Raw genomic sequence first — 23,697 nt, forward strand, 5'->3', positions numbered from 1 at the left:
ATGTGTATTATTGTGTATCCCTAACACATCTGATTCGCTAACAAAAAGCAAATTGCAACTTTATGCCGCCAAAATATTATGCACAAATATTGTCAGCGAAAGCACTATTCGACTAAAAGACTATTATGCTCATCAACATTATGCCAATGTACGATTCGGTATTATAAAAATCTGCGAAATGATTTATGCCAAAGCATATTCTGCGTAAGGTATTTCTGCCAAACGTGACTTCTGCCAAGAACTATTATGCAAATCAAATATATGCGAAAAAAGTTTCTCAAGATAATAATGAACCTTACACATGAATCGTTCAACTTCAAACTCTAATAAATCGAACAACCAGGCAGGCAAGTATGGTCGCGCGATAAATGATAAAACTTCTGGGTGAATCACACATGCAAATAGTGCGATAGGGACGGCCTGATGTTTTATCATGCTTGCCTACCAGCACGGGAAGCATGGTCGAGCGATAGACGATAAAATAGCAGGCCGTCCCTATCGCACTATTAGTAAGTGCGATAGGGACGGTCTGATATTTTATCGTCTATCGCGTGACCATGCTTCCCGTGCAGATCTAGCAATTTTGGTATTAGGACAAGACAATAACGTTTTTCCTAATCTACCATTTTGCCTGCTAAGAAAATTTAGGAAGATAATATGGACAGGATGGTATGCCCTAATTAACCGAAAGATTGACTTACATATTACATATTATATGGTGTATGTACATTTGTGTATGTACACCATAGAAGTGATTGCAATATGCAAACAATATAGACAATTGGACATCATAGAGTTACTTGCAACTTTGAATATTTTAAAATACTAAAGTTTTTAATTGTTATTTCTATTGTAATATGGAAAAATACTCACTTTAAGCCCCTGTTGTAAAACATCAGTCCACAAATCCAAAAGGCAGGCTCTGCAAAAATACCGGTATGTTTACAATAGGTCAAGATATTTGCTAAAATATTAATAAATTATACCTATAAACAAAATACTTTATACAAGAGTAATTTAACTATTATTCGACCTTTGATATGCGATATTTACAAAGGAAAAGGTACAAAATGAGAAATGAAGAGGAAATTAAATTATGCCTCTTTTAGCCCAATGATTTTGGTAAATCCTGTTTTTTTTTTGTCAGTAATTATTTGTTTTATGGACAACCTTATACTAAACACTAGAAAAGAAAGTATTACCTCTTCACTTTACGTCTGAAAAGGTACACAGGATGTATTAATTTTATTGGAGTATGATGTATTAATATGAAGGCAGGGTCGTTGCTCTTTGAAAAAGGTCCTCGGAAATGGGGATCGAAACATATCGAGCGTTATTTAACCTTAATCAATACGTGAGTAAGATATTTTAAATATGTTTGAGTCTCACTGGAGTTAAATAGTACGATATAATTCAGTTGTGCATAACTTTAACACCGCTTTTCTCACTCTAGAACAAATTATATTATTTTCCTAGAAAATATTTTAATTCTCATTTTCTCATAAATATTAAAAACCTATTGAAATAAAAAGTACTCACTCTCTCGGAGACTTAAGACTTAGTGGCGTGATGAAATAGAAGTACAAAAGGGCAGTCGGGAAGCGGAACTTGAAGTCTGGTTTGTACCACAATTCCATGTGTTTGTTCTTACGAAGTAGGTTGGGTTGGTCGAGCCTGTGAACAAAATTGGGCATTAAAAGCTTGAAACTACATTCAAAACGTACCTCGCAGAGCCTCGCAGAGATACTCGTAGAGCTTGAAATTACAGTTAAATATTGAATTATTTTAGTAGGACGTAGGGCATAGCGAATGAAATTCCGCTTTGTGTGGTAGGGCACAGCACAGCGGATATCATCTCGCTCGAATCTAGAGCAGAGTCACACCTCGGACACTGGCGATCATATATATGAAAGAGGCGCGTTCCTAGCACTCAGTCTAAGCTCGTGTAGGTGAACGCGTACTATGCTTGTATGAGTGAAATATGACAGGTCGACTGTTCGCGTTTTTGACAGGCGGTAACTGTGAGGTAACTGAGATGGGGTGGGCGGCACTTTCAGCGGGGAGCGGGAGTGGCCATACTGTACGATAGTTCTCTTTATTATACTGTGGCAGAGCCCAACTGGGGAAGTACCTCCGCCTTACAGAAGACCGCAGCCAAATAGCACTAGACCCTACTGATAGTGTTGTGTTCCTGCCGGTGAGTAAGGCTGCCAGAGCTCAACGAGGGCGCGGTGTGCTGGTGACGGAAGGATCTACGGAACTAATTTGTTCCGTCTATTGTCCTTTGAGTCGTCGGCAACCCGAACCCTCCTTGGAACTTGTACACTCTTTTTTGCTGTGTACTTAACACAGCAAAAGGAAGTGTACAAGCTTCTAATGGGTTGGCAATGCGCATGTGACACTCCTTGAGTTGCAGGCGTTCATAGGTTACGGTGACCGCTTTCCATCAGGCGGACCGTATGCTTGTTTGCCACCGACGTAGTATAAAAAAAAATGTTTGAAGTGAAGCTAATATTACTCCATCTCTCCTTATCGGGTGCCCTCTATTTCGCCTATCATTAATTCGCATAACAGATTTGGCATAACATAATTGTTCATAACATTGAATAAGCATAATATTAAAAATGCATAATTCTTATTTCGCATAACAATGAACCTGCATAATTGAAATTTGCATACTACTATTACGTATAACTTTAATTATCCTAAAATGAATTGCCATACTTACTAACTGTATGGAGCAAGCGATTGGATCAATCAGGAGCTGATTTTCCAATTTCGAACGCTCGATTTTGAGTGTTTAATTTTATACTGTCTCGCTTACAAAGCATGAAAAAAATAGGGGCAAGTAAGGTACAGCGGGGCAAATCTCGAATGGGGGGCAGATGTAACTGGTCCATTTCTCCCATGTTTTACAATGTTTGCATTATTAAATAGAGTGTCCACCGGTTATATATGGTAGGCGTGTTCAGTGGATACATGTAATAATGGAATAATGAAAATAGTGTAATAATGGAAAAAATGGATTAGTTACAATTGCCTCCCAGTCTAGATTTGCCCCGCTGTACTTTACTAAAGAAATTGAAAATGGATAGTATTTAAATTATATTATTTCATCGTTCAGATTTTCGAGCGACGAAATCGAGGACTCGAAATTTTAATATTTGGTCACAGGGGTAAGTTAACAGGCCAGTAGCCTCACTAAACCCAATGAGGTAGTACAGCGATATACTCGTAAATAAAAAGGTTGTATACTAAACAACTATCTTAAGATATCAAGTTAAAATTTGTATGAAATTACTTTGCACTCTTGTGGCTAAAATGCAAATTTGATATCTGTTTTCGAACAGCAAAGTAAGCGTTTACCCGTTAGTGTGGTGAAAATATAATTTTCTTGTATGCCATTTAATAATTCTACGAAACAAAGTTATGCTTATTATACTTATACCAATTCATCGTTATACCAATTTACATTATGCGCATTAGCATTATACGTAATCTGTTATGCGAAATAATGATATGCGTATTAAACGTTATGCGTAATAAACGGTATGCCAGTTCATATTAGGAATATTCAGTTATGCGAATTAATATAGACCCCTCCTTATCGCTTCATCTCTGGTCCACTCAGCGTAGCAATGTGAACCTTGTAGGTTTGAGATCATCCTTAGACAGTATCGTAGCCTACTCCCCTCTCTTCTGCGTCCTCCTGTATATGTCCTTAGCAGAGCTATTGGCCAAGTCGATGCCAAGTTTCTTGGCCAATTCGAGTTAGATGTCAAAAATAATGCTTGCTTGCTTGAATTTGTTAACAGTAGCCACAAGATTATCCTTAAGACAGTATTGTTGTTCTTTCTCCTCTCTCCTGCGTCCTCCTGTATAATTATGTTCTTGGCAGAGCTGCTAGCCAAGACGATGCTAAATTCATTGGCCAAGTTGATACAGTACAGATGCTCAAACGAATTTGTGCTTGGATATATCTTCTGTATCGGTTTTTACATAAAATTATTGACAGTAGCCACGAGATCATCCTTAGACAGTATCGTAGTCCGCTCCCCTCGTTTCTGAGTCCTTCTGTAAATGTCCTTGGCAGAACTATTAGCCAAGTCGATGCCAAGTTCCTTAGCTACTTCGACTTAGATATGTTTATGTGTTAGTTTTTACCTGAAATTATTGCCAGTAGCCACGAGATCATCCTTAGACAGTTATCGTAGTTATTTCCCGTCTTTTCTGGGTCCTTCTATAGATGTCCTTGGCAGAACTGTCGACGCCAAGCTCCTTGGCGGCATCAAGGTAGATCAAATCTGTGATTTAAAGTTGGTTTTTACCTGAAATTATTGACAGTAACCGCGAGATCATCCTTAGACAGTATTGTTGTCCTTTCTCATCTCTTCTGCGTCCTCCTGTAGATGTCCTGGGCCGAGCTGTTGGCCAAGTCGACGCCAAGTTCCTTGGCCACATCGATTTAGATATCGAAAATAATTTTTGATCTATTTATTACCTGAAGTTGTTAACAGTAGCCACGAGATCATCCTTAGACAGTATCGCAGTTCTTTCGCCTCGTTTCTGAGTCCTTCTATAGATGTCCTTGGCAGAGCTGTTGGCCAAGTCGACGCCAAGTTCCTTAGCGGCGTCGAGGTAGGGCTGCGGGGGCGGGACGAGGGAGAAGTCTGTGGTGAGGTAGACATTCTTATCCGGGATGTGGAACTGGCTGTAGGGCGCTACGTTGAGCCAGCGTTTGAGCCACGTAAAGTGGAGGGATTCAGTCTAACCCCAACGTGTGATATATTGTTGGATAGGTAAAAAAAATGAAATTTAAAATGACACCGACTACAAACAAGTGCTACTAATCTCTTTTTCAACTTTTTTATGTATGTTCCCCGATTACTCGAAGACGCCTGGACCGATTTGGGAAATTCTTTTTTTATTCAAAAGGGTATGGTTCCCAGGTGGTCTCATTGTCAGCATGTCATGATCTGATGGTGGGATCCCAGTGAAATCGAGGGCAACCCTCAAAAAAAAATTTTATAGGCATGTAATGCTTTTAGTGTATTTTTGAAAGCTATACCAGTATTTACCTACGCCCGATGGTAATAATTTTATGTGGCTGATGATGCTTTATTTTTTGCTTTCTAGTTTCTCCACGTTATGCGCATTTTTAAACGGTTTTTTTTTATTAAAAAAAAAACAGTTATTTACCTCTAGCATACAAAAAAATTGCCAATCAAATTTGAATCAATGGTACTAGAAAACAAGGGTGAATTTCTATTGTTTGAAAATCGAACGAATCATAATAAAAGCAACTCAATTCCCGTAGATTCAAATTTTTAACCGACTTCAAAAAAAGGAGGAGGTTCTCAATTCGACTGAATGTTTTTTCTTCTGTAAAAGAGGCTGATTTGACTAGGAGGCAAGTAATGCGCTTATTTTTGAAGGCGTTTTTATATCGTACGTATTTTGTCTTAGTATTAGCACATTGAACCCCAGTAGGGTATACAAAGTATAAATAAGTCAATGTACCTTCCCTGCGGTACTCGGTGCCAAACCACTTCTCCTTGGAGTCGTAGTTGATCTTCTTCTTGTGCTTGTTGGATAGGATCATGATGTTGACGCTGTCTGCGTTCATGCACTCTAGCACTTCCCGGATTCCCTGCAAAGTATCTATATGTGAGCAACCTTTATACCTTATAGGTACATCCCTGACTATTTTAGCACAGTATAATAAAGAGTGCTATCGTACTGTATCGCCACTCTAGCTCCCCGCTGAAAGTACCGCCCACCCCCTCTCGGTTACCTCACAGTTACCGCCTGTCAAAAACGCGAACAGTCGGCTTGTCATATTTCATTCAGACAAGCATAGTACGCGTTCATCTACAAGAGCTTAAACTGTGTACTAGGAACGCGCCTCTTTTATATATTTGATCGCCAGTGTCCGAGGTGTGATGTTAGTCTGGACATATCACCTGGTAACGATAGCTGGGACCCATTAAATGCGGACGGCGCACTATCAATCACTTTGGATTATGAAACCTATTAAGTTAAAAGATTATGTGGCCGCCACATTCTAGACGTACCTAAAATCCCAAAATTTTCTGTACGACACTTATCTAAAGTAAGTTCGTGTTTGTTCAAAATAGTACAAAGTTTACATTGGTGGCCAATTTTACTGAATTTCAAGAGGTTTGTTAATTTCATTAGGAAACAAAATGTTCAGTAATACCAAAGAGGATTGAGTATTATATTATAGAGAATTACTATGAAAGTAAAATGTGTAATCACAGTGCATAGACTGCTGTCTCTCGACACAGGCTTAAAACTTTTGAACCTCAGTTTTGACAATTTGGTCCATATTCTTAGGTTGATATGTGTTAAAATGTCAAATATTAATATTAGCGCCATCTAGCCGAGCGTCCCCCAAAGGTGTCTCGCCATCTAGGTCACCGTACCTTTTTCTGTGTGGTTTTGAGGTACGTTTTTTTCTTAGACTTTTATAGCTGTCTATACGGAGTTACATATAAACCCCTTTATTCATAAACGCACTCTAAAGCTGAGTTTAGACGAGCAAGTTATTGCTGCAAGTTTTGAGACTGAAGTATATATGCAAGAAAGAGATGCAGATATTTGCCACTCACTCTTACCTATAGTTGCGTCTCAAAACTTGCAGCAATAACTTGCTGGTCTAAACTCAGCTAAAAGTTATCAAGCCGATAAAGTTTGTTTGTCCTTTTCTATCACACCAGTAGGCCTAGCACATGATGGCCGCGGGAGTATGTCGCCGCGAGATAGATGCCACGTCTTCTGTAACTGTATTAATGACATAAGGACGGGTAGTCTACCAGTACGTCGGAAAGGGACAAACGAACTTTATCGGCTTGATAACATTAGAGCACGTTTATGAATATGGGGGTATGTCTTTGATAGTACTAACATACCTTAGGATCATATTTATAGTAAAGCCTGTCTCCAGTGATGTAGTGTTCGGGCGGGTAGAAGTGCATGTTTTCCGCGAGAGACTCCACGTAGTCCGCCGGCTGAGACTCCTCTTCGAAACGGAAACTTGTTTCTTCTATAGTCTGTGAAAGGGTAAATAGATAAAGAAATATTTAATTTACACAATATGATGATTTATTAATATTATTCCTGTTATCCCTTAATTTTATGACGATCATGATGGGAATTCTTATATTTTTGTACAGCAACGCAAACTTATATTGTATTTTTTTTCGTGAAATAAATCATCTGTTTTGCAACCGATTCTATTAGAACAGTTACCGAACTTTTTCCTTAACTTTTGTACAAACATTTCGAGAACTGCTGATTAGCGCATCAAATGGAAACAAACAGAAAGCATAAAATGATAGGTAGTCAGCGGGCGTGGCACACTTGTTGGATAAACTCTATCGCATCGGTGCGTCCCGAAAAGGACGGCCTGACGTTATATCGATTATCATGCGACCATGCTTGCTTTCCTGGTAGTGTTACTTACCTTTATTTCATCATAAATTCTTTCCGATGGTCCCAATTTTTTCAGCATGTTTATGTATGAGAAAATTGCTTCTAGAACCTGCAATAAATCACAACGATTATCAATTGATAATAACATGGCTGCATTTTGTAAAATGTTATATGATATGAGATTTAGTAGGGCTGAAATGAGGTTACATTGCTTCAGCTTATTAAAACAAACAAAATAGGGTAAAAACGAATTTTGAAATAATCTTCAATTAGGCGCAAGAAGTTGAAGTTGTATGTATTACTAGAAAATAAGCACCTGTTGCAAATTGATGGCAAACATACATGTCATTCAAGTGATTCAAGGATGAAATAAATGAGAGCAGTAAAAAAAATTGTTGTTGATTCGACCGATATCACGTGTGATTTAAATGTTATTATTGGCAGTTTAGTGAGGTACATTGTAGGTACAGTTTATTGATATATGTTTCAGAACATAGTTCCCACACGTTGGGACGATACACGGCTATGCGCGCCAAGCTGACGTCAGAACGGCGTGTCTATGTCACTATCTATTTAATGCTTAATGTCTTGAGGTACAGTTTTCTTCGCTATAGGTACAGTTTAGTTTGGTGCAAATTTTGTGACTATTCAGACATCTCTCACGCCATCCTGACGGACACATTTAAATACTCGAATTAGTAATATGCATACTCCCCGAGTTACACACAATGTTTTTTATCACACTCGCAAATCTCGCAATGTAAAAAATATGTAAATAGATGCAAAAAAGTTAAGTACGGTACAAGAAGTTTCATTATTCCCTTGGGAGAACGATTTTTCTATAACTCACGCTCCGCCTGCGTGCAATAGCACATTTAAAGTGCGGGTGTGATGAAAATGGCTATTGTTTACCTCGTCGATGTGGTCCAGCCCGTCCTTGGTCAGCACGACCTGCGTAGAGAACAGGCTGTACATGGAAGTGTAGTCGATGCCGCTCTCTGAGTTGCCCGTGTAAATTCCGAGCGCCCACACCCTGTATACAACGAAATACATTTAAAAATCATAATCTTACACGGCATTATGTAAAAAAATAAGGGGCTACTGTGTGGTGACGGGTTAAGAATTTCACCACCCCCTTTCTTCCCGTGGGTGTCGTAGAAGGCGACTATGGGATATGGGTTAAATTGTGGCGTAGGCGAGAGGCTGGCAACCTGTCACTGCAATGTCACAGTTTCGTTTTCTTTAAACCCCTTATTTGCCAAGAGTGGCACTGAAGCTTTAGTAGTTTCATGTGCTCTGCCTACCCCTTTATGGGATACAGGCGTGATTGTATGTATGTAAGGAATATGACTGTCAAGTTCTGTCGTTAGCATAGAGGAACAAGTAAGGAAAGAGTTGTAACTCCATACATCAGTAAATGCGAGTTATTTGTAGTGACATCTAGCGTCAATCACGCGTCGTCGTTAGCGTGCTACACTTTTTTGGAATCTTTCGCTTGCTCGGGTATCAATATTGGCACGTGCGGTTAAACAACTACTTTGCCCCCTTGTAAAACAAATAACTAATGATTACTAAATCCTGTTTGGTTGTGTGGTTTTACATGAAAACAAATCCTCAGCTTAGCGAAAGTCAGTTAAATAAATGTGGCCAAAATATAATTCATAATTAATAATAAGTTATTATGAATAATTGATTCTGTTAACTAAAACTTACTTTTTCCTGAGATATGAGAGAAGACTGCCTTTGCCCTCGTGGCCCAGAAGGTACGAGATATACTGGTGAGGCTTGGATTCGTACTCCGAGATCAGTGACCGCATACTCCATGTTAAGTGGACCTGTAATATAACAATATGTAGCTAAAAGATTACTCTATAACTGGTTGTTATCACTCGACTATAACGAGACTGAGACATTACTCTTGAAAATTGTTTAATATTATCACACATGTAATAAATATAACTAACTAAATTGGAAGAAAATTGCTAAAATGTCAAGCCTACCTGGTTACTTACTACACATATAGTCTAATAGGTATATTATGTAAATTGAATGTATACCAACTAACATAATTGTAACTTTCTGTAATTTACTGTATCTATCCGTAATATATATTTTCTTTCCTTCATCGTCATTGCATGACATTCAACTTAAGCATCTGGTCTCCCGCGATACAGGCCTAGCCTAGTGCGGGGACTCCTGAGGTATCGGTAAACCAACTAAGCTATGCACGTAGGTAATTGTAAGCTATGTAAGAATGCATCTCATTTGTGTCTTTTTGTGCAATAAACATTTTTTATCTTTTTATCTTTATCTTATCTTTATTATTTGATACTCCAGTCAATTAAAAACTGAAATAAATTTTGTATTTGGTTGGCGTAGAATTGAATGTTGACAATGATTTTGTAGTTTTTATTACGAATTGGCCTACTTTATCGCTTGCCATAAGGGCTCTTTGGCAGACTTTTTGTATAAAAATATAAGCAAATCTAATAATAGCCTATAAAGGTCCATCTACACAAAAAAAAGTTAGTAAACAACAAAATTTAAACCTATGATGTAAGATTTGATTTGCTGTAGAAAGTTGAATGAAGGCAACAATATTGGAATTGAAAACGATTTCTATCTCATTGTCCTTAAGTACTATTGGCAGTGGTGGTAAGATTCGTGGTAAATCAATACTACATATAAGGCCATAAAAAATATAATTTTTACCTTTAACATCTAATTCTAACAATTCGATAACGATAACGGTTATCGTAGTACATAATATATAATACATAACCAAAGTTAACCCAGATATAACGACAATGTTGACCTATTGATTTTTGTTTGATGATCATTGATCGCCTAATGTCGTAATATTTTTAAACAAGGAAAATTTAATAATCTAAATTTAATTTTGGTGTCAATTTCAAGTCGATAAACACATGTGATTTCAAAAGCGTTTAACCCAGAAAATTACGATTTATTATAAGTGTTAGTCGGTCAATTATAATTACATTGTATTTCGTCCTGTGAATGAGCACACAAAACAGAAATATTGTGAAATAGTAATGTTGTTATAAAATAAACAATAACAAAGATTAAGGTAGAGAGCAGATAAGATTTACTTCCCATACCACTAAGAGCCAGTTGCACCAACCACATTTGACAGACACATCATCGTCACGCAGCAGACGTCTATGGAACTTCCCATACAATAAAATTTAACGAACGCTTTAACGATGACAGATGGCTTGATGCAACCGGCCCTTAGTCTAAAATAATAACGGACAAAACTAGCAACTCTTGCAAAATGATAGTAAGCAAAATGTAAGATCGATCCGTAACAGGTATATTATTTGCGCGTTTTACAATAACTTTCAAATATTTAAATATACGGATATACGATTGGCGACATGTTTCGAGTCATATGGAGATCCATCATCAGACACGAGTACTCGAGTGCGACTAGATTCCGTGCACTCACATTCACGGTATATTAAAGTGTAGTATTTAAAAATGTCAATATGTTCATGTAAATAAAGATGTTTGTCAAAAAAAAAAAAAAAACTTATGTAGTATGTAAATATTTGAATATGTCTCACGAAAGTTTAACGTCTATACCTTTCAGATACAGTCACCGGCATAAATATGTGATGATTTCTATACCTTCATTACCTTGTCACATTAACGTCTTGTCTGAAATGTCATACGAAATTGTCAAACGATTCAATGCGACAAGGTACAGAAAGCATCACTTTTTTATGCCGGTGACAGTACAATTTCAATTGTTTCTTAAAAGTCCTTTAATGGACATAAGAACAGATAGAAATGAACTGTAGGTTTAGAATAGTATGTAGACCTCACCTCAGTAGTATCGCTGACGGGCTTGACGTAGTATATGCTCCGGAACTCGGCCGTGACAAGGTCCGGTCGGAACTTGTAATCGGTGAAGTCGTCTGACGGAACGGAAGCTTGTTCGAGTAGACAGTCGAACACGTTCACAACATATTTATTCATATTTTAGACAGACTCACCTCAGTAGTATCGCTGACGGGCTTGACGTAGTAAATGCTCCGGAACTCGGGCGTGACAAGGTCCGGTCGGAACTTGAAATCGGTGAAGTCGTCTGACGGAAGTTTGTTCGAATGAATCTGGCCGAACGTGTTCACGACGTACTTTTCTAGCGTATCTAAATCCATTCGAGCCTGAAAAAAATTAACATATTTATTTTTATGAAATATGAAAAGTTCTCTTCCTGTAGGCACATAACGCTTAAATTATAAATGGGAAAGTGTGTATGTGTGTCTGTTTGTTTGTCCGTCTTTCACGGGAAAACGGAGCGAATTGATGTGATTTTTTAAGTGGAGATAGTTGAAGGGATGGACAGTGACATAGGCTACTTTTTGTTTCTTTCACTGTATGGAGCATTCCGCAATTTTCGAATTTAACGCGAGCGAAGCCGCGGGCAAAAGCTAGTGGTCTATAAAAATCTAAAATAGATTACTGCTTCAAAACTCAAGGTCAAGCCATTCTTATCATTCGGACCGCCTAAGACAAACACAGATGCGCACGGCGACAGTTCAACTACCTATAACAATATATTTATTTGAAGAAATACATTGTCAAAAAACAATTTAATGGATCCTATACATATTAGGCTCAGCCTGTAACTAGAAATAGATACCCATATGTACGTGTATTAGGTATATTTTCGATGACGCGTTTTATAATAGGCGTGGCGTTCAAAGGGTTCATCATCCTCCTTGCGTTATCCCGGCATTTGCCACGGCGTTTAAACAAATTAACAAAGGGTTAATAGTAGAATAACACGCCCATTCACATTCAAGACATTTAATACTCTCAATCAACAAAAAACAAAAATAGTACTTATGTTACAGTTTCCCACCATTATTTACATTACGAGAAAGGTCAACTAAAAACGATCCGAAGACACGTGCATCATAACCATTCATAAAAACGCTTAACCTAAAACGTAAACGTTACCCAATTATTAAATCATAAATTAATCATTTATCGATTTAAGAGAGGCGTAGTACAGTCACGGACTTTAATTATTGATCCACTTCTAGCTCATTTTATACTGGAACGTCATAGCTTAACTATGCTTAACTCTGAAATGTCCAGTATAAAATGAGCTAGGAGTGGATCAACAATTAAAGTCGGTGACCGTACGACACGGTACGAAACGAACATACCTAATACTATCCAATTCATGTCACTCGGTCGATTTTCAAATTGGGTATTGGGTAAATCGATATAGTGATTAGTACTTTCAATTTAGTATTGATTCATTGGCAGGTGTTAATAAAGAAAAACCGGCCAAGAGCGTGTCGGGCCACGCTCAGTGTAGGGTTCCGTAGTTTTCCGTATTTTTCTCAAAAACTACTGAACCTATCAAGTTCAAAACAATTTTCCTAGAAAGTATTCATAAAGTTCTACTTTAGTGATTTTTTCATATTTTTTAAACATATGGTTCAAAAGTTAGAGGGGGGGGACGCACTTTTTTTTTCCTTTAGGAGCGATTATTTCCGAAACTATTAATATTATCAAAAAACGATATCAGTAAACCCTTATTCATTTTTTAATACCTATCCAACGATATATCACACGATAGGATGATTATAGGGGGGTTGTTGGAATGACAAAAAAATATCAGCCCCCACTTTACATGTAGGGGGTGCCCTAACGAAACATTTTTTTCCACTTTTTATTTTTGCACTTTGTTGGCGTGATTGATATACATATTGGTACCAAATTTCAGCTTTCTAGTGCTAACGGTTACTGAGATTATCCGCGGACGGACGGACGGACGGACGGACGGACGGACGGACGGACGGACGGACGGACAGACAGACATGGCGAAACTATAAGGGTTCCTAGTTGACTACGGAACCCTAAAAACGATCACTGATCTGAAAACCTCAATTTAATTACAATTGTGCCATCCTCCTAAATCTACTTTTCCGACATTTTTATAACTAACCATTCATCTGATTTTTTTTTCTTTAACGTTTTTACTTAGTTTAGGTGTGTATTTTTTTTGATAGCCTATATGGTGTCCCACTGCTGGGCAAAGGCCTCCCCTTCCTTTCTCCAGCCCTCACGGTTTGATGCCCGCTCTTGCCAGTGAAATAAATAGCTACTTAAATAATACTACCTAGCTAGTGTCACAATATAATAATGAGTACTATCGTACAGTGTGGCCACTCCCGCTCCTCGCTGAAAGTGCCGCCCACCCCCTCTCGGTTACCTCACAGTTACCGCCTGTCAAAAACGCGAACATTCGACTTGTCATATTTTACTCATACGAGCTTGGTACGCGTTCACCTACACGAGCTTAGACTGTGTGCCAAGAACGAGCCTCTTTCATATATTTGATCGCCAGTGTCCGAGGTGTGCTAGTGTGCTACTAGTGATGTGCAAGTTGCGGAAATTTTCCAAAAAAATCTTAAATTTCTTGAAAATTTCACGAAAAATAAAGGGAATTTAAATTTATGAAATGGAAAGTTTCCATCCATACAATACAGTTTCCAAAGTTTTCCTATGTGAAAATTTCAGAATTTTGAAACTTTCCGTCGGCACATCAGTATGTGCTACCATTTAAAGACGTCTCGGTGCTACGTTTGTAACTTCAGTTTCCTGGACGCTAGCGTCATCCGTCTCAGTCAGCTGCTCACGAGTTTACTTTCGTGCGAGATGCGTCTCTATGTCACTATGTAAGCATGTCTCGATGCCAAGTTTAGAACATTATTTACCTGCACCGCAAGCGTCATCCTATGCGCGCTGTAATGTCGTCTCCTAAATTCGTGAGCAGCTTCGTGTAGATGGTCGTCCTCGACCATATCCTTGAGACTCTTGAGGTTGCCCCAAGTGAAAGTCCGAGCTGGATGTCCTTCGGGAAACAGGCTGGATAGCAGCTGGTCTTTGCGGTTGGAGTCAGATGGTGCGGCGATGGCGAACTCTGTAAAAAGGGTTGACCATTTAGAAGAAGAGAAAAAATCCAATGCTATATCTGTATCAAGGATTATTTATAAGGTACAGCGGGGCAAATTTCGACTGGGGGACAAATGTAACTGGTCCATTTTTGTCAATGTTTGCATTATTAAATCAGTAGTTCTCGAAAAGTTTGTACAATAATTAAGGAAAAAGTTAAATTTGTTTTTATTATTCCTATTTTGTTACTAAGATATTTTTGATGAATTCAGATTTTAGTAAGTTTTATTTCGTCATTAAGGTTCTTTAGTATCTATATTTTCTTAATTATATCAATTATCCTGTATATATCTTACGAAAGTCGACTTATATTACTACCTATAAATGTTGGTAACAAAATACGATCAATTAAAATTTGCTGACGTGGCTATGTACAAAGTTGACGAGAACTGCTCAAATAGAATGTCCACCGGTTATATATGATAGGCGTGTTCAGTGGATACATGCAGAACTCAACATCATTTTTTTTTTTTTTAATAAATATTATAGGACATTCTTACACAGATTGACTGAGGCCCACGGTAAGCTCAAGAAGGCTTGTGTTGTGGGTACTCAGACAACGATATATATAATATATAAATACTTATATACATAGAAAACATCCATGACTCAGGAACAAATATCTGTGCTCATCACACAAATAAATGCCCTTACCGGGATTCGAACCCGGGACCGCGGCGCAGCAGGCAGGGTCACTACTGACTGCGCCAGACCGGTCGTCAAACATCATAGTGTAATAATGGAAAAAAATGGATCAGTTACTATTGCTCCCCCAGTCGAGATTTGCCCCGCTGTACCTTATAGGATTTACATACTCCATACTAAGAATCGTACCTCGATTTATTTAGCGCCACGTAATAAATACTATCATAACTACACTCATGATGCCTAATTTTTTTTTTCAAAATGTGTATTGACGTGATATAATGATAATGATGTTAAATAAAGAAATAGGTCATTTGTTCTTATAAAAAATAAAAACACGCAAAAATATTTGGGGAAAATATGATTTTGGCCACTTCCAAGCTGCGAACAGCGCCATCTAGTTTTAAGCCTAAAAGGCCCACACATTTCAGGAGTACGCTTGTTTGTATGGCTTTTGTCAGTCCAGTCCAGTATTAAATCATTCTTGATCTGGATGGACAATTCCACGAACATACGGATTCGGGGAACATTCGTGATTGCGTTTCTTTTATTTTTCCTTAGCCAGAGATGCATCATGAATATCGTCACTATTACTTTTAAAAAATCTCGTATCTCACGCTGTTCCTCAAAATTAAAACGCAGTAAGTCTAAATGCATTCCATACATACTTACTACAATTTTCTTTTCATTGACAGACGAAGATATAAAAGTAGTGACGATATTCACATTTCAGATAGTGATTATTTTTTACTATGTCTGACGGAGGAGGAAAAACTTATGTTTTTCTGTGGTTATCCACAGGGTCGAACAATAAAAATAGACTCCAAAAACATAAGGCGGTATTAATATTAAGGCATTGTTAGATTTCATAAATATGTTGCATTGGTTTAGAGTAGATATTGATAAATTCATTTCATTTGGTTTGCAAAATAGGAACTTTGGATGTTGATCTGTGAAAATACCCAAAATAGTACATTACGATACAAGTGCGTAAAAAAGGAAGTCCGAAACGAGTGGCGATAAATTAAAACACGACCGAAGGGAGTGTTTTAAATCGACACGAGTTACGAATTTCCTTTCCGCACGTGTATCGTACGACGTTTTTCAGTACAGATGAGCCTTCGAAGTTTCGACCTGGCATATAATGAACCACTTCTCGCACTAGTGCGTAAAAAAAACAACATCTGTACTGAAAAATCTCTTTCAGTAGTCACAGATGGTGCTTTTTGCCCGCACTAGTGCGCAAAGTAGTACATTTCTTGTCAGATCAAAACTTCAGATGGCCATCTGTATTGAAAAGAGGAGCACCTACGATACACGTGCCAAAAGGAAATACGTAACTCGTGTCGATTTATAACACTCCCTTCGGTAGTCTTTCTTTCACTCATTTCGAACTTCCTTTTTTCCGCACTTGTATGGTAATGTCAAGTCAACCTATTGGAATCCTAAGTCACGGTAGAACCTTTTCACAGAAAACATCAAAGCTACTTTTCAGCAGTTCTCAAAAAGTTAAATCATTTGTTTTTATTCCTATTTTGTTACCAAGATTTATTTGATGAACAGATTTTTTTTGTATTCTTTTATTTCGTCATTATGGTTCTCTAGTATCTATATTTTTTTAATTATAACACTTGTCCTGTATATATTTTATGAAAGTCGACTTATATTACTAAATGTTGGTAACAAAATAAGATCAATTGAAAGTTTTTGGGAACTGCACTTTTAAGGCAAATAAAGCACGGCGCCGGCGTCAATGTGACAGGGTTCTATGCAGTGTGGCCTAGGATTCGAATCGGTTGACTGTACTATTTTCAAAAATTTTGCAAGACTTGCCAGACTGTATGGCCTCTCGTTCCCTCTGCATAGCCTCCTTCATCATAAGGGGGCTCACGAAGAATTGACTAAACATGTCCATGGCGTGTGGGAGGTGCTTCTCCTGGATCTCGAAGTAGAATGTCGTCACCTCGCAATCCGTTGACGCGTTGTCTGAACCTCCTTTTTTCTGTAGACAATAACATAGATTAGATATAAGAAGACCATACCATCCCATACATTAAAATGCGACCGCCTAAGAACGTGCATACACTACACTACACCACACATAGATGGCGCCACAAAAAAAATGTCTTGTAGCTTTAGATTATACTTGCAGATGGCGTTAAGTGTCACTTGTGACATACATTTATGGCAAACGTACCTACGGATAGCACTGTAGGACCATTGGCACTATAGGTGTGTGTTTTACTGTAGGACCCTAAGTAAATGGAGGATGATCACATAAACATAACACAATAGGATGGAAATGCATTTTTAGAACAGTAATAAGCTGATTACTTTTACAAACTACAACACAAACTAAATCTTCTAGTAGTTGCTCTAGGACTAGAAAAAAAAGGTGGAAAAAATCCCAGTAGTTACCACTGGTAACAACTTGATATTAACAACTAGGAATGACCTATTCCATCCCGCTTTGTTTCACGATATCCTGATTTGAGTGATCATTCTTCTAGAACATTCTACCTCCTAATACAAGTTAAACTTAAAAGAAGGATACGGCCCCTACTCATGCAATCATCCTCCTTGCGTTATCCCGGCCTTTGCCACGGCTCATGGGAGCCTGGGGTCCGTTTTGACAACTAATCCCAAGATTTGGCGTAGGGTCTAGTTTTTACGAAAGCGACTGCCATCTGACCTTCCAACCCGAAGGGTAACTAGGCCTTATTGGAATTAGTCCGGTTCCTTCACCGAAAAGCGACTGGCAAATATAAAATGACATTTCGCACATAAGTTTCGAAAAACTCATTGGTACAACCCCTACGCATGTAAACTGTTATATTTTTTTTTAATTCTGGATCTCCTACTCACCTTGATGAAGGCGTCGAACTCGTTCTCCTTAGGGTACTTCTCACTGCCCATGAACACCATGTGCTCCACGAAGTGCGCCAGCCCCTGTATGTCTGACGGGTCGCTGTAGCTGCCCACTCCCACGCAGAGCGCGCATGCCGCCTGAAACAATTCAATGATTATACTCGTAAGCAAAGACATATGTAACTTTGTATAGACGGATGAAGTTGAAGTCTAAGAAAAAAATGCCTAGAGAAAAAGGTACGGTGGCCTAGATGGCGTTACACCTTTGGGGAACGCTCAGCTGGATGGAGCTAATATTAATATTTGACATTTTAACACATATCAAGCTAACAATATGGGCCAAATTGTCAAAACTGAGGTTCAAAATTTTTAAGCTTGTGTCGAGAGATGGCAGTCTATGCACTGTGATTACACATTTTACTTTGACAGTAACTCTCTATAATACTCGATCCTCTTTGCTCGTAAGTATTGTCAATAGGCTGGTCCACACAAAACGAGCTGAAGGGGAATTATTGGGTCATTTTTTTTCAAAGACCACCCTGTCCACCCCACTTTTTTTGGATTTGGTAATTTTTATGTGGTTTCCACTCAGAACCGAGAGCTCTTTCAATCCTAATAGGAATAAAAAAGTGTCCCATGGTTTTTTCCCATTCCGTTACCATTTTTTCATACATTTTGTATAGCGGTAACAGAATGAAAGGTTTGAAAAATGAATGGAAATCTTGGGACATATTTTTTTCCCCTCACTAGCTCGAAAACACGTGTTTTGTCCTTTAATACCAGCGGGTAAAAACGCATTTTATCCACTAGTGGGTAAAGTAATTTGACCTTGAATAAAGTCAAATTAACTGCTTTAAAATTGATAAAAGTAGGTGAATCTAGTAATAAAGATGATTTACCACCTGTGGAACTACTGGAAGCAGTGATAAACGCATTTTTTGCGTTGTAGTTTCCTCGCTATAGTGAGGGGAAAAGTTTTGTGTTGCACTCGGGTGCAAATGTATTTTACTTCTCGTGTGTTAAAAAACTCGCAAGTTCAGGATTCTATTCTCGAACCACTCGCTTCGCTCGTGGTTCAACTATAGAATCCTTTCACTTGCTCGTTTTTCAATTCCACACTCGGCGTTAAAATACAACTTTGCACCCTTGTATAACAAATAACTATTTCCTATCAAGATAGAAAGCAGCTCGGCCTATGGTGAATCTACAGCAATATGCAAATCTTGTACATACTATGGGTGCTAAGCGAAGATATACATACTTAAATAGATAAATACATACTTATTATATACATGACTCAGGAACAAATATCTGTGCTCATCACACAAATAAATGCCCTTACCGGGATTCGACCCCAGGACCGCGGCTTAACAGGTCCAACCCTGGTCACTACCGACTGAGCTACACCGGTCGTCAAATCTATGTGGGTAAAGTATCCGTCACGATCTTGCATCAGTGTGAGAGAGACAGATGTCTTATCCATGGTAAAATTGCATGTATCATGGCCCTGCAGGACACGTAGACAAGGTGACAGTTGTACGCAGCGTACGACAGACTCAGATGCGTTTCGTTCGCTAGTTCTGTAGCGATTAACTATTGATGCAACTTACCTACGCAGCGTGGTGTTAGCCCAGGAGCCTGCCAACACAGCGCATATTTTCCTGGTCCCTCAGCCTTGAATCAATTTTCGTATTCAAAATCCCTTTTCACACTCGAGTGTTATTCCTTGGTGAATTGTACACCTAGGCTATATAGGTACGTTACGTATATTGTATACGCAGTATCTAAGTAATCGAGTTAAGCCTAAGCCGACTCTAATTTAAAAGGGTTGTATTACCTAATACTTTAAAAGGTTTCAAACTGCGTCAGCTTTCAGCTTTAGCTTCAGAACCATTACATTTTATTCGACTCTTTTTTACTCACAAAATTAAACAACACTATACAGTGTTTCCGGTATCACTCGAAACCTCAGACACCCCAACTGATTTTTATTTTTTTAAACTCATCTAGAGTATTCATCTTTTAATCTGATGGTTACTTTTTTTTTAATTCAATTTTTAATTTTCTGTACAGCTCTACTTGACTTTTAGCTCTACACTCAATAAAATAATTGCTAACTACCATCATAAACCATAAAACTATTTATTTGTGTACGTTACTGCAACGACATAAGGTTTATCAATAGACAGCTAAGATGTCACTGTAAAACTTCCAATTGGACAGGTAATCGCAGTAAGCTAATTTAAACCCAATATTCAAAATGACAAGGTTGTAATTAGGTACGAGTTCAATTTGTTATGATTTATAATAAACATTAAGATTAAACTGACAAACAACGTCAAACTCGTAGCGGAAAAAATAATCGTCCAAGTAACCAGCCAGTATTAATACCGCCAAATACTGAAAAAGGTAAACAACCTCTAGCAATGCGATATACATAATGTTGTATTACGAATAAAATAGAATAGGCACATAAAAAATAATTAATAATACTAATTTAAATAAAAATATTACCCCCGTCAAGATATATCTCAATCGATTCTACTCTCGATTCTGGACAAACGGTTTTCAGGTTTTTAGTGTTAAGTGAAACACGGTGTATATGTCACATTCTGATAATTGCCTAACTGGAATAACTAGATGCACTACTCGTTTGTTACTAGAAAAAAAACTGTTGCCCAAAAACCTGTCCGCTCTTCACTGGAATAGGAAACTTGTTTTTCTCTGCTAAGTACGAGTTGGCCGTTAACACAAACAATACATATCGTCACTACTTTTAAAAAAACTTGTATCTTCTTCTGTCAATGAAAAGAAAATTGTAGTAAGTATGTATGGAATGCATATAGACTTACTGCGTTTTAACTTTGAGGAGAAGTATGAGATACGAGATTTTTTAAAAATAGTGACGATATAGGTCATCATTATTTTTTTTAACAGTTCAGCTGATTAATTATTAGGGTCGTTTACATTCATCAAATCTGCCAAAACACCATACCAGTTTTTATGTTATTTTTTGCCTTAATTCAAGCCGGTTTTGTATGTACGACTTGCACAGAGGAACCTCTACTCCTACCGTACAGTCAAGTGTAAAAATATGGGTGTACACATCTTACTCAAAAATATGTCCCATAGTATCTTAATCCGGTGTAATAAAAGCATAGTACCATATTTATGAGACGGTTTTTTCGATACATATTTTTGCACTTTACTGTACAGTTTTTTTTTACAACGCGCGCAATATTAACGACTTTACAAAAACTGGTGGTTATGACGTTAAAAGTTGATAATTTTAGGTATAGGCATCTAATAGCGAGTCCTGTAACCGAGAGAATGTCACGCAACAGCGGAACCCAAACATTGCGTAAGTAAACATAACGTAATAGCAATTGTAAGAGCAACTGGGCCGCCGAGGTATGTAGTACAGCAATTTACAATTTTGTACGGTATTTTAAAATTACTTGGGTCTAACTAGCAACACATGTTCTTAATCCTTAGGTCTTATCTTATAGCCCGGAAAAAAATAATAGGGCAACTATTGAGTCATTTTTGTATGAGGAAAGTAAGTGTTGCTATGATAAAAAAAGTTCCCTTTCTACTTTTTTTTTTGCCAAGTTGTAAATAAGCTATACTCTGCACCAGTGTATGACAAAATGAACTTGTCAGTAAGAAACGGCAGCAAACATGAAGGCACAAAGAGTTGACTTCGGGAAGAAATTGGAAAATTTGAATTCGCTCCTTTTTCTATTGAGTGTTCACAGGAACACAGGTTCTATACATATATTCCAATGAATCAATCGAAAAAAATATTGTTAGCCATGAGCTACAGAGATGTTATTTTAATGTACATACAATGGTCTTCATTTCCTGTCACCAAATTACAAACGTATCTAAAGGAAAAATGTTATGAGATAAGAGATCACTTGACGATTTCCATAGATCTAGACTGGTGGATATAAAAACGGTTATTTTCCCAGCCTCGGGACAGTACGAGTAGAATAGGTTATGGTGCTCCCACACTGGGCTGATATAAATATAACATGGTGTGACAGGGACAGCGCACCATCGCGCCATCGCGCTATATAACCCGGCAACCTTCAAATCAAAAGTGAACAGGCATCTTCTGGGCGAGCTCACTCCATCGTAGGCCACGTCTTTGCCTTTGGCTAGTCTGTGGCCAAGAGTAAGCCCATATATAATTTAAAAAAAAAAATTATTGTATAATTTTTATAACAGCCAGTGTGGGAAAAAAATCATAATACATATATATGAAACATGGGAAAGGCGCCGCGGAGAATATGTTTTATAATATGTATAAATAACTCATGTTGAGAAATGGTATCAAAAATATACCATAAATATACAAAAGTAATCTAAGTTTTTTCTACCTTGACTACCTTCTATCAATAACTAGGCATATTGCGATAAGTAACGTTTTCACTGTGGCTATAGTACGTTACGTGACCCAATCACGAGTCGTTATCAACGGAACGTGTGTAGCCCTGACCTAGAGTAAACAGAGTGGACTAGGTATCGATTTCTAGGCTTTCTAGACTTGGGGATATCTGCCGGCCTGGCCGAAATGAAAATCGTTGACGCTACTCGCAGATCGAAACGCAATCTGGCTCTGTCGCGCCAATACGAAAGAGCGATAGAGATAGATAATACGATAACGATATCGTCACTACTTTTAAAAAATCTCGTATCTCACGCTGTTCTTCAAAGTTAAAACGCAGTAAGTCTATATGCATTCCATACATACTTACTACAATTTTCTTTTCATTGACAGACGAAGATACAAGTTTTTTTTAAAGTAGTGACGATATGTCGTTGCCGATTACCGACATTAACATTCCGCATCCTGGTTGTTCTGTTTGTTTTTTTCACATTGAACATCCGTTATGTGATAGCAAAGAATTTGGCATACAATTATTATTTTCCGCCCATAACAATAATAACTCAGGTAATATGGTGACGTTATGAAGCTAAAATAACAGTAAATTCACACAACAAAAATCGTAACCATAATGAGTTTGGACGCTCCGGACAAATAACAGAAAGCACACTGTGCCAAACTGGATAAAAAAAAGTTGAAACAAAACTATGTTATCCGCTACCCAACGGTTGTCTGGTAGAGATCGCGCTTTAGCGATAAGACCGCCTGTTGTCTGCCTCTATTTATAATCATTTGTTTTGTCTCCATTGTATCTTTTGCTGAGGTGTGCCAATGTTTTTAACCCATGTATGTAGAAGTTAAATTTTGCATGCAACCCCTGCCTTTCTCGTTAGTCGACTTTGAAATAAAAACTAATATACCTCTGCCACACTATACTCCTCGCGCTGCCGCGATGTTGCCCTCATCGGCCACACACTGCCCTACTCGCGCGACGAATCGCACTAGGTTGTTGCCAGCCCTTTGACTCGCGCCAAAAATAGGTTACTGCTTTTTTTTCCTTTTTCTCTTATTCTCTTATTGTTTGTTTTCAATGATTGCTCAAACTCATTACTGCTGTAGGTACTTTAAATACTGATACATATGTAGTACTAAATCTTCAAATATATTTTAAAAATTTCTGTAACTTTGCACGCATGTACTTTGCCCAGTTTCTATCTGTGGAAACATGTTATTGGCTCATTGTTTTTATGTTATAACTTATAAGCTTTATTGTAACTTTAGCTGTAAGTTTTCCTAACAAATAAAATAAAAATAAAATAAAATAAAAACCGACAAAA

The 23,697-nt window shown here is 37.8% G+C and overlaps 1 protein-coding gene across 1 annotated transcript in view; it reads right to left on the reverse strand.

Annotated features, from left to right (window-relative positions):
- Nucleotides 1-23,697, reverse strand: part of LOC125236443 (nardilysin-like) — a 50,125-nt gene that overhangs the window by 16,583 nt on the left and 9,845 nt on the right. Inside the window, 13 exon segments of the mRNA XM_048143251.1 lie at nt 874-922; nt 1,540-1,674; nt 4,502-4,767; nt 4,905-4,918; nt 5,521-5,650; nt 6,933-7,073; nt 7,487-7,564; nt 8,368-8,488; nt 9,169-9,290; nt 11,475-11,645; nt 14,217-14,422; nt 16,933-17,101; nt 17,965-18,105. Coding sequence (XP_047999208.1) covers nt 874-922; nt 1,540-1,674; nt 4,502-4,767; nt 4,905-4,918; nt 5,521-5,650; nt 6,933-7,073; nt 7,487-7,564; nt 8,368-8,488; nt 9,169-9,290; nt 11,475-11,645; nt 14,217-14,422; nt 16,933-17,101; nt 17,965-18,105 — 1,743 coding nt within the window.

The sequence above is a fragment of the Leguminivora glycinivorella genome, chromosome 19 (assembly GCF_023078275.1).
Source record: "Leguminivora glycinivorella isolate SPB_JAAS2020 chromosome 19, LegGlyc_1.1, whole genome shotgun sequence".
NCBI lineage: Eukaryota > Metazoa > Arthropoda > Insecta > Lepidoptera > Tortricidae > Leguminivora > Leguminivora glycinivorella.